The sequence below is a fragment of the Corvus moneduloides genome, chromosome 2, assembly GCF_009650955.1.
Source record: "Corvus moneduloides isolate bCorMon1 chromosome 2, bCorMon1.pri, whole genome shotgun sequence".
Classification (NCBI taxonomy): Eukaryota; Metazoa; Chordata; class Aves; order Passeriformes; family Corvidae; genus Corvus; species Corvus moneduloides.
In genome coordinates this window covers 27,690,560-27,702,806 of record NC_045477.1, presented here as the reverse complement: position 1 = coordinate 27,702,806, position 12,247 = coordinate 27,690,560, and the positions used below count along the sequence as shown (strand labels likewise).

The 12,247-nt window shown below is 38.0% G+C and overlaps 1 protein-coding gene across 9 annotated transcripts in view; it reads left to right on the top strand.

The window, feature by feature from the left end:
- SPAG17 (sperm associated antigen 17) overlaps nt 1-12,247 on the top strand; it is an 89,733-nt gene that overhangs the window by 25,076 nt on the left and 52,410 nt on the right. For 7 of the 9 annotated variants that reach the window (XM_032098662.1, XM_032098665.1, XM_032098663.1 and 4 more), the window contains exons 5-10: nt 2,143-2,335; nt 4,466-4,660; nt 7,011-7,192; nt 10,050-10,205; nt 10,796-10,895; nt 11,861-11,982. In XM_032098662.1, coding sequence (XP_031954553.1) covers nt 2,143-2,335; nt 4,466-4,660; nt 7,011-7,192; nt 10,050-10,205; nt 10,796-10,895; nt 11,861-11,982 — 948 coding nt within the window. The remainder of the gene's footprint in view (nt 1-2,142; nt 2,336-4,465; nt 4,661-7,010; nt 7,193-10,049; nt 10,206-10,795; nt 10,896-11,860; nt 11,983-12,247) is intronic. The other 2 variants (XM_032098664.1, XM_032098661.1) reach the window with 2 other exon arrangements.

Genomic DNA, 12,247 nt, shown 5'->3' with positions numbered 1-12,247 from the left:
ATGTCACTTCAATATTAGAATGGAGCCTTCAGCTTTGATTTAGCAGGATTTGTCTTGTAACTGTAGTTTTATTTCCCTGGTTAATTTGAAGATAGTCAGTGTTGAAGGTTGAAGAGTCTCTGGAACTTACAGTTACTTCTCTGTTTTAGCCAAACTGTCTACAAAAGTTGTCACCTCCTTTGAATTGTATCTATATCAATGTGTGACAGGCAAACACGAGAGCAGCAGTTGAAGGGCAGAGTCTGCAGTACAAAGTGGGCAGAAACTGACTTCTAATTTAGACTTCTATCTCTAAATTGGCTGCCATAAAATTTTTAATCCCTTCCAACTAGCATGTACAATACAAGTTTTGTTGCCAACAATCCGGGTGTTGAAACAGGATTTTACTCGCAAATCGGTTCTCAGAAAGCAAACATATCTGTCCATTTTTTTTTAAATAGACACCAGTTATTAGAATGGATCAGCAGAATTAATACAACATGTAAATAACCAAAAATAAGGCATTAGGAAATTTCTGTATTTCATTAGGAGCAGAAGCTTGTCATAAATTGACAGGTCTATGTATTTAAAATAATATGCAGAACAGAAGTGTCTATGAGTTAGAAAACTGTTTGAGTTAGTAAAATTCTGTAATGTGAAGCTTAAAATAGCAAAATTGCAGAAGTTAGTGGAATATTAGAAACTCCACAAAAAGCTGCACCTTGTAGGGAAGGAGAAATATGACATTGAAACGAAAAGGAAAGAGTCCTAGAAAGGAGAGGCTTTTACTTTCTGAAGTAACCTGACCTTTCTGAAGGTCAAGTAGTGTTCTTTGTTAGAATCTTGTCAAGTCCAGAAATGTCTCTGCTCATTTAAGAATTACTTAAAATGAAGTAGATGCAATAGTTGAAGTTGATTGTGAACTCTGTGGCATGATGATTGTATCACCTGTTTGGTGTGTTCATCAGCTTAGAATTCAAAGAATTACTATCAAAATTTCAAATTTGAAGTGTCAAAAGTGGAACAAATTTGAAAGAAAATAATGAAAGCCTCCAAATCCTTCATTTCACAGTGCAAATAGTTTTAAGAATCTGTCAAAGACATTTCTAAATTTTACAGAAGGGAAATTCAAGAAGGAAGGGAAAAGCAGGAAAAGATTTTCTGGTTTGATTTTGAATTTGAATGAAATACAACTTCCACAGCTGGAAAATTTGCTTTTCAGCTGGATCTAGGGAAAGCAACTATGTAGAGTTAACTGCCCTCTGTCATTTGCATGAAGGGCTTTTCTCATTGCTTTAATAGCCTTTAAAGTGACACCAGCTGGACTGTAACTGTAAGTTAAGTTAATATTTTTATTTTATTTATAGCTTTATAATCCTGAAATGTAATTTTCGCATAGTTTGAATGTAGTATTTCTGCTGGGCAAAAATAAGGTGGATGCTTTCTTGCTCTACAGAACCTTTACCTTAATATTTTTTTGATTGTTTTAATTTTAGACTGATTCTCAATTTTCTGGATTTATAGTGTGAGGCTTTGGGATACTTACAAAATCTTTTTTGTCCTGTACTCTTAAATTACTGGGAAGAGCTTTATATAGGTGTTTTTGTTGGAAAATAATGAGAATGGCTGAGTAATATCCTGTGTGAAATGACCACAAGACTCTTGGTTCTAGTTTATATTAGACAGATATTTACATCAAAGGAAAATAGTGCTGGTGCCATTTTACACCATACTCAAGAGTGTTAACAGAGATGTTAAAGATATTAACAGATATTGAATTTTTGCCATATTTCCCCTCAGTGCAAGGAAGGTTTCTGGCTGATGCAAGTGCTGTAGCGGAAACAACTAAAGCACAGGGATTTTTCACTTACCTTTCTACCAATATGCATTTTGTTAGTTTGGTAGGTACAACGTCTACCTACCTCTTGTAGTTCCTTTTTAATGTGAAGTCTTAGCATTGTGATTGAGTAAGAATATACGAATAACTGAATGACATGTTTGAGCAGGAAAAAGAAGGGTGTTCAAGACAGCTCCACCACATGGATATTAGAGCAGCTGCGAGGGAAAGGTGTTAAAAAAATTGAACACCTAAAGTTTTACAACAGTCTGACCTTTGTTCTGCACAAAGGCTACAATGAAAACTTTATTTATTCATCTTGTCAGGCAGAACAGCAGCAAAAAGAAAAAGAGAAAGAGAAAGAGAAAGAGAAAGAGAAAGAGAAAGAGAAAGCTAAACCTCCTGATAAGACACCTGGAAAAGATAGTAAAGGAAAAAAGACAGCGGCACCACCCCCCATTAAAAAGGACACCAAATTGAAACAACGGGGAGAAATGGAAGTGAAAGACAAATACATTGGTATGTAAAAAATGCAGATATACTCCTGATAAACCTTTGGAGTACTTTGTTTTTTCCATGTTGAAAAGTCAAGATCTATTTGACCATATCAAAGCTTTGCCACTTTACATTTGAAGACGGCACTGTGGTCTGCTCAGTGTTAGGATGGATTGTGCAGTCCAAGAAGTAAAATACAGGTAAGATATATGTGGCATGTCAACATCAAAATGTTTGGGCATATGTAAGACTAAAAGGAAGTAGCTAAACAAATCCTACAGAAAACTTGTCATACAGACAGACTTCAGAATAACTAAATGTGTCAGTATCCAAAGGTGGCTTTCTCCTTATACTATAAATTAAAATAGAGCTAACAGAGTTGTCAACCCTGTCAGTGAAGAAATTTTTCCTAACATCCAATCTAAACTTCCCCTCTTTATATTTGTTTTAATATAGCTGCATAAAGAAAGAAAAAAAAATAGACCAAGCCTTGAATTCAAAGACAGTCTGTTTCTGGTAGCTAACAGTAATTTTATCATCCCCAATACATTATCACCTTTCTGAAATTAAACATTTCTGCTTTTGAGTAATCTTGAGATTACTTGCATTGATGTCTTTCCTCTCTTGCATATGAATTAGTCACTGACAATTAGAACTGACTGTTATCCTCTCGTCATGACTGTAATTATAATTTTCAAATGGCAGGCAGTCTTCAGCATGTATGCATTGGAATTTTTGGATCTCTGTAAGTGACTATGCAGACACCTGTCTTTTTTGTTAAAAATTATTAATGTTCAGTAATTTTATGTGCTCATACCTTTTCTTCCTGCAGTAACTGAGACATAAATTTATGTACTTCAGTTTCAGTACTAGGAGTGAAATAATAAGCCAGTTTTCTTCTGGTTTTGATTTTTGCTTTATGCAATATATGTGCTGGACTGTGGTGGCTGCTTCCTCAGCCGGTCTCTCTCTAAATTTCTATGTTATTTTATGTTTAGCTAATATTACAAGCAACAGAGAGCTTGCTGCTCCAGGTGGTAGCAGCATTTGCACAGTCCTGGCTATGTATCTGAGCACAGGCAGATGTCAGTGCCAGGCTACCCTTTCTCCTTCCTTGAATAAATGAGTCCCACGAGCTGAGGAGTCAGTAAAGCACTTAGACATGTGATGTGTTAGTAAGCATAAGAAAGGACCTTAATGCTAAATAAAGTTGTGATTTGCTTTTAGTGCAGGATAGTCTGCGTAACTCTATGTGTTTCAGTGTTGATGGAGAGATACAGGACCTTCAGCAGGCAGTTTCTGATAACTTAGGATAAATAACTGTACTGGATGAATTATATCACCTGATACCTGGCTTACAACCTGTATTTCTCCACAGGGCGTGAAGGGAAACTACACAGTTCTAGAGCTTCTAGAGAGTTCATTTTTACTTACATCATGCTTAACGTTTTGCTTTGGTACTGAAATGTTGCTATGCATACTTCTACATAACTGATAAACCCAAATAGAACAGGCACTCAGTGAAACTTCTCATCTGCACTTTAAGATGAATTTGGATATGCCCCTACCAACTAAAAGGGCTAGTGTGAGCTGGTATTACCAGCTGATGAGTATTTTAAAAAGAAATACATCTAGTGAACATCTACCTGCTGGGTAGGGAGGAGTCAGCAGTGAGTCAGCTGACACCTGCAGCTAATCCTTTGAAATTATTATGACTTGTGCAATCTTTCATGTAAGACACAGTAACTTACTCTGTGTATGATCCATGTCCAGTTTTATGCAGGATGAAATAAGATAACTTAAACTACCATTAGAGCATGTGGATATGTCCTGACACTCAGCTCCTTACAGAGGAGCAATTACAGAAATGCTGCTACAACACTGGGATTATAATCAATTTCTGCAGTTTTTCTCTGGGTCCTTCTCCAAACAATTCTTACTTCTGACTTGTATTCTTCCCTCTGTGTTCTAGGGGGTTTGGTGCAAAGGCTTCAGTCTAATGCACATAATAATTTTTGAACTTACGTGTAATTTTCCCAAAAGAACTGTTTCTCTAACCTTAATTTGCATTACCCCATATAGTCAAGAAAAATTTGATTTTGTTTAGCTGATGAATGTTCTTGCTCTGATCTGGTTTTGTTGTGTTTTGAACAGATGATGAACCAGATGATGGTGCTCATCATTACTTTATAATTCTGGGTTTCCCCAATCTTCAGTTGTTGCCTGTGTTGGCTGACCTTGGGGTTAACATTTCAAGTGTAATTCAAATTTCTTCTGAGAATTACAAGCCATTGCAGATATACTTGGAAGGAACTAAAGCTGAAGGACAATCTCCAATTTCATCTGAAGGTAATCTGGTTATAAAAAAAATGTGTAGAAAGGAGATAATTTTATATCCAGGGAATGACTATTCTGGCTGTGTTTTTCTCTCTCTCCATGCCTTGTGTTTGTGCATGCTACCTATGAGCACCTGTGTTTGCCAGTGCCAAAGTAGTATTGCCATTTTTTGGTCACCAAATGGTTTGCCAGTGCAAAAACTGGACAGTAGAAAGAGGGACTGACTAAGCAGGCAGTGTTTGCAGCCACAGTAGCCACCAAAGAACAACATTTTATCAAATGCATACTTCTGTGAATTGTTAGGAAGTGCACTGGTAAGAAAACTTGGCTCATTTAATAATTTCAAGAAGAGTGGACAGTTGGCTACTTTGGGACTGTGGCCCCAGCCACAGGAGAATATGCCACAGAATAACGCTCTTGTAATTGTACTCAGCTGTCTCCAGGCTGTAACACCTCTCTTGAACTGGGATCCTGGTGAGCAGCAAGCTAAATATGTGTCATCAGTGATGGCTGACTATCCTGGGCTGTAGTGACATAGCCAGTAGATCAAGGGAAGTGGTTATTCCCTGTTACTTGGCTGTCATGAGAATAGACTTATGGACTCTACATTATAGATACTTATTCAGTCCAGCAAACAGCCTCCCTATAAGGACTGGCTGAAGGGCAGTGGAAGAAGAAAAAGTGGTTATGGTCATGAATAGCCTTTGGGATTTTCAGGCTCCAGAGACGGGGTAAAAGTCTGGAGCAAGACTCTTGGTGGAAGAGGATCAGGTTAGGGATTACTTTAACAAACTGGACCTACATAAGTCCATGGGACGTGATGGGATGCACTGAGGCATACTGAGGGTCTGGCTGTGATGTCACTGCAAGGCCATTGTTAATTACTTCTCAAAAAATATGGCAATTGGAAAAGGTGTCTGAGGACCGGAGGAAAGCACCACTCCTATCTTCAGAAATGGCAGGAATGACTCAGGAATCTAAAGGCCACTCCGACCCTTCTCAGTCTCTGAGAAGATGATAGAACAGCTAATCCTGGAAACAATTTCCAGGCACATGAAGGACAAGAAGTTGGTAATTTGGCATCGATTTGCCAATGGAAGTCATTCTTAACCAACCTGATAACATTCTATGACAAAATTACTGTCTTGGGAGGTGAGAAGGGAGCAGTGACTATTGTCTGCCCTTTCTCAGTAAAACCTTTGGCACTGTCTTCTCATAAAGAAGCTGGATAAACAAGCACTGAGTTGGATTGAAAACTGGCTGAATCCTCTGGCTCAGAGGTTATCAGCGGGGATTGGTGGTATGAGCCCTGTCCAACATCTTCATTAGTGATCAGAATAGTTCCCTCAGCATGTACTCTTACGATGTAAAACTGGGAGGAATGGCTGAAACACCTTAGAATTGTGCTGCTTTTCAGAGGGACTCAGCAGGATGGAGAAATGGCCTGGCAGGGACCTCATAAAATTCAGCAAGGGCAAAGTCCTGCACCAGTTCATGGTGGGGGCTGACTGGCTGGAAAGCAGCTCTGCATAGAAGGACTTAGGTAGGGGTGGTGGCGCTAAGCTGAATGTGAGCCAGCACTGTGCCTTTGTAGCAAACAAGGCTAATAGTATCCAGGGCTGCATCAGGTCAAGGGATTTGAACCTTCTTTTGTACTGAGCACTGATGAGGCCACACTTGGAGTTCTGTGCTCCTCAGTACAGGAGAGATACAGCGCTACCAGAGAGAATCCATCAAACAAACACAAGTATGTTTAAGGGACTGAAGCATCTCTCATATGAGGAGAGACTCAAAGAGCTGGGAATGTTTACATTGGAGAAGAAGGAGCCTGGAGGGAAGTCATCAATGTTTATAAATGCCTGAAGGGAGCGTGCAAAGAAAAGGCAGACAGGCTCTTTTCAGTGGTGTTCAGTGACAGGACAAGAGACAATAGAAAAAACTGAAACATGGGATATTACCTGAAGAGAAAGAAACACTTGTTTTCTGTGAGGGTGACTGAATGCTGTAAACACAGTGAACAGACTGCCCAGAGAGGTTGTGGAGTTTTCATTCTTGGAGGTACTCAAAAGCCATCTGGACAAAATCCTGGGCAGTCTGCTCTTGGTGACCCTCCTTGAGCAGAGGAGTTTTACCAGATGACACCCACAAGGCCCTTTCAATATCAATGATTCTGTAATTGGAATAGAGGACACTAGCAAGATGTGTGATGGTATTTTTTAATCTCAAAGTTGGGTGTCAGATGTTTGCTGAAACTCAGGATGGAAATATTTTAACAGTACTTTGAGAAAATGGATATATGATTTGTGCTTTATGTAACAGGGAGACATTGTACCATGGTTTGTCAAATACTTATGTATTTTAGATGTAGAAGCAGAGAAAAGAAAGGAAGATGAAGCTAGCAAAGACCTGGAAACATTTTGGAAATACCTGGAGCCAGTTCTGAACAGTGGAAAGCATGGATCAAGTCTCTTTGATGTTGCCAGGTTTCATCACCTAGTTAAGGAAAGTGACTTTCCCTCTGATTGGTCAGACAGCAAAATGCTGGTCAGTACATTCTGTTTTTACAGTGCATGGCATACTTTAGGGTTTGTAACTTTTAAGAACAGTTTAGGAATTTAATCTCAAGTCTTCTCTGAAACGGAACCACAGTTGTTAGTATATTTGTAATCTTAAACAAAAATGTATCCAACAACTTTATTCAGCGTTTGTTCACAAAGAGTCCTTTGAATAAAAATTCCTGATTTGGAGATTCTTGGTATTGTAGGCCACAGCAGAAGAGCTTTAAAGTAGTTTGAGGTTTTAAATTTATTCAGAGTCTTTGTAGACCCAGTTTGCATCTTGTTAGAGAGTGATATGTGTGTATGAAATAACACAGAAGTTATATTTTTATCCCCATAACACCAGACCTACTTACTGCACCTCAGAACAGTTACATGAGAAAAAATTAAGATGAATGCAAGAATACTTTTTGATATATACTGTTGCTTTATCATACTCAGTACTGCTTCTTTTTGTCCAAAACATGGCTCTAATTTATTACTCATTATAGCCTGCTGAGTCAGGACTATTACCAGGCACTGAAGGAGAGAGTGAATCATTAGAAATTTTTTCCATCCTAGATTCTCACATATAGTGAGGTAAAAAAGTCCTGTATTTTTCAATCTACAATGTCAGCAGTAAAAAATACAAACTGCTAAAGCAAAATAAGGCAACATGCTATAATTTAACCTACTATATTTGTAGTCTGTTAGGGTTAAAGGGCATTCTAGGGTTAAACTACATTCTTCTAACCCTTATTTATAGTACAGTAGATTCTGTATACAAACAACTCAGAGTGGTTTGAAAAGCATTCACTAAAAATGCCTTACTTGTGGAAACATGTGGGCTTGCTTCTTACAATATTACTTACCATTATACTCTTTATATAATCTTATAGTGCAAAGCCTCTTTTGGGAAAACAGTTTTTATCTTCCCTACAATCACATCTTACAGGGGACTGTTTCTACTTTTGAATATCCTGCAAGCACCTATATTATAGATGAAATAAAGGAAAAATTATCTATCACTGAAACAGATTTCAGTAGACTAATTATCATTTCATGAGCCCTACAGAAGTAAGAATGTATGTAAGTTTTTAAAGAAATGGGTGGGGAACATATAAGTTCTGAAATTATAGGTGGATAGAGTAAGTCTGTTCTCGTGGACTTGCTGGAGAATCTCTGAGTCGAAGCTTGCTGCATCTCTGAAGCACAAGATCCACAGAAGGAAAATTCTTGTGACAAAATGTTAGATATTAATATAAAAATGACAGAGTATTGCATGCTGCAAGTAGTTTCTGCTCTCAGATTTGAGATCTTTAGAAAGGAAAATACTTTCAAAAATATTTTCTTTGTTGAAGAGTCACTAATGGTTAGACTTGAAAAACTTTTGACAAGCATCTAGGTCCTGAGGAGAGACCAAGCAAATTGAATTACGAAGTTGTAATTATACTAAACTTGGCTTGGATCCCATTGAGTAGCACCAGGTTTTGTTACTTATGACTTTGTTAAAAACTTGTTTTGTTTAAAAGACTGTGCATTGAGAACACTCCAATATTTTAATTGAAACTGTTGTGTGCTCTAGTGGAATCTTTTAAGTAATGCATGAATTGAAAGGTGTTATACCTTCTTCAGAAGAATATTGAAAACAAAGATGGAGGAATATTAATGAACATTCTGTTTTCGCAAGTAGAATTTCTTTTCCAAGTGTTGCTTCTAGTCTTTAAATGTTATGAAAACTGAGACAAGTATTCCATAACTCATCAGTGATTTGGGGTTGCCTGTTTTCCAGTGTCATAAAGAGGCATTGAGTTGAGGAAAGCAGATGCTTAATGTTTCTTAAGGGTTTGGTATTGTTTTTAGTGCTTAATGTCAGTTGTGCTTCTTTGCTGTGTTTTATTTTAGGAAACTTAAAATCGAGATGTTCAATGTTGTTAGCCACCTCTTAGAGGCAAACTTTGTACAAGAGATTTGCCCTACTTTCACAGAAGTGAAAGAATCACTCAGAAAAGAATTTTTAATGGAAATTGTCTATGATTTATAATAATTCCATTCTTTCCACAAAGTCCAGGATGTACAGGGGAAGAGTACATCCATTAAAGCTGCTGAAACTTGAGTGTTTCATGTGGTCTCCAACAGGGTTTTGGTATTTGTACAAAAACATTTAATATTTAAAATAGCAGTTGCTATTATTCTTTTTATTCCTCCCAAGCTTTGGCAAAAACCACAGTACATGACCTCAAGAACCATGACTCTTTCCTTTTCAGATTTTTGCAGATACAGCGCTCTCCCTTTGGACATTTGGGCACTATGCTGACATTCCTTTGCTCACAACTGTGGATTTCAGAGTGCCATTCTTGAGGCTTTCTTTGTTTTCAAAGGGCAACAGAAAGAAAGAGAATAATACAAGATGATATTAATTACCTGGTTGGGGTTTTATTTTTCATCCTTCTAGGGCAGGGAAATGATTGACCTTGCAAATATGCTGCACTACTAAAACATAGACACATTACAAAGTATTTAATTTTCCTCTCCTATTCCTTCCCATCCAGAAAAACCTGTAAGTTCCATTTGCAAGATAGAAAACCTTGAACAATTACTGTTATGACAAGTTAGACTTTATAACTAAATCACTTAGGCAATATACAGTCCATACTGTGCTGTGTCAGTGTTAAGGCAAATAAAATGAAGGAAGCTTTAGAATAACTCTATAAAGTATTTTGAATTGGTGGAGGAAAAAATCTTTTGGAAAATTTATAAACGGAAGCAGATCTGCTGGTTAAAGAGCTAATGACTCCTGTCACTAAGTTACATGACACTTTTATAAGCAAACTTCATCCTTTGTATCTGATTTTCTCTCAAAGCTTGCATTTGGTACTGTGCTGTTTGAACACATTGCTTGTTTGATGTATGACTGCCTGGACTGGAGAAGACAGCATTGCAACTACTTGGAAAACACCAAGTTTATCAATGTGCCTATGTTACCAGAGAGGAAAGCAACACAACTACCTGCAATTGAGGCAAGGATCCTTCTCTTTTTGTTGCGAATAACTAATAATAGGCTAGAATTACCTATCTTCAATTTTGACTCAAAAATTCACCTTGGACCATCACTCTACAAGTCATTTTCAGTGAATGAAATTTATATTTTTGTCTTCAGCACTTAAAACATCAAGAAATGGGGAAAAAATAGCTGAGCATTGGGGAAACAGAAAAAGGAAAATTGGAAGGATCCTACAGATGTAAAGTATCACGGGTGTAAAAATTTCTTCAATAGCATCTAATGACACATTCTTGTGTCTGAAAAATCAATATGTCGGCACAGAGCTACTATGCAATGTTGCAGATCTGTGGACTGTAAAAAAAAGATTATTAGTTCTATGCAAGATCACTTTATTTTATTCATAATAGGCAAAAGCTTAAGACAGCAGAAGAAAGTATCTTATTAGAACATGCACTACATTCTTACTATCTTGTCCCATTTAAAAGTTCAGCATCTAGTCTACAGTGAGTAACCAAAGCTAAATGAAATGAATTTTTCCCACCTATTTGTACAATACTAATTTGTTTTATGGTTTCTGATTTTTTATCTTAATTTTTGTTCATTTAGAAACAACCGGCACCTACAAAGACGACACCTACAAAGACGACACCTACAAAGATAAAAGGGAAACCAGAAGGAATCCTGCACACAGTAATTTTGTCAGAGGGTATGTTGAAAGGATTAAAGCACCCATCTGTAGTTGTTCACTCTGTCAAAGCATTCATTCATATGATGGCACAAACCCTCAAAATGATTTGTGCAGTTAGCTGAAGATGTTGTGTATCCTGTGGAATACCTTGTGGAAGTGTCTGAAAACTGCAGTGGTGATAACCAAGTTCTTTAGAAAATCACTTTTTCTATCTGTTTCTAGTCACAGTCAGATTTAAAAGATCTGAGTAATTTTGTTAGATCTCTAACTTGGTTAGACTCTTTTTAATAAATATTGTCTGAAGCTTCACAGAATCACAGAATATTCTGAGTTGGAAGGCACCCACAAGGATCACTGTGTCCAACTTAGCCCTGCATAGGACATCCCACCATGTGTCTGAAAGCATTGTCCATACAATTCTTGAACTCTGGCAGGCTTGGTGCTGTGACCACTTCCCTGGGGAGCCTGTTCCAGTGCCCAACCACTCTCTGGGTGGAAAACTTTTTCTAATACCCAACCTAAACCTCACCTGATGTGAGGTGAGGCCACCCCAGTGCAGAGCAGAGCAGGACAATCCCCTCCCTTGCCCGGCTGGCAATGCTGTGCCTGATGCCCCCCAGGACAGGGTTGGCCCTCCTGGCTGCCAGGGCACTGCTGACTCAGATTCAGTTTTCCATCAAACAGGACCCCTGGGTCCCTTTCTGTGGCACTGCTCTCCAGCATCTCATTCCACAGTCTGTTGGTACATCCAGGGTTGCCTCATCCCAGGCACAGAATCCAACACTTTCCCTTTTTAAGCTTCATGAGGCTGATAACTGCCCAGCCCTCTAATTTGTCAAAGTCTCTCTGCAGGGCCCCCCTGCCTTTGAGAGGGTCAACAGCTCCTCCCAGTTTTGTTTCGTCTGCAAACTTGCAGAACTGACTTGGAATATAAATTGGCATTTCTGAACAAACATATCTTAATGTTTTGTCTCCTAATACAGCAGATGAAGAAACTTCTATTCTGTCTCTTTCTGTAGACATGAGGTATTACAATGACTTGCTGAGTCAGATTCCTGATGAGTACATTTCTGTACCCTTAATGCTGAGCTGCATGTTGGAACAGGTGGGAATTTTCTCTTTTTGATTTCTGTGGCTAATTTGGCCTAGACCTGATGTAATGAATTGGTCAAAGATGAGTAAATCCATCTGTTTAAACCTAAAATATGAGACTGTGCATTGAGGGACTGAGCAAGGAGGTTCAATACAAAGGAGTCAAAACTCCAAACTTCAATTTTCTTCCATATTGTGCCCTTACCCTCTATATATATACAGTGTTATTCCATAATTAATTTTTGAAGACTATGAATATCATCAAATGAGGAGAAAGG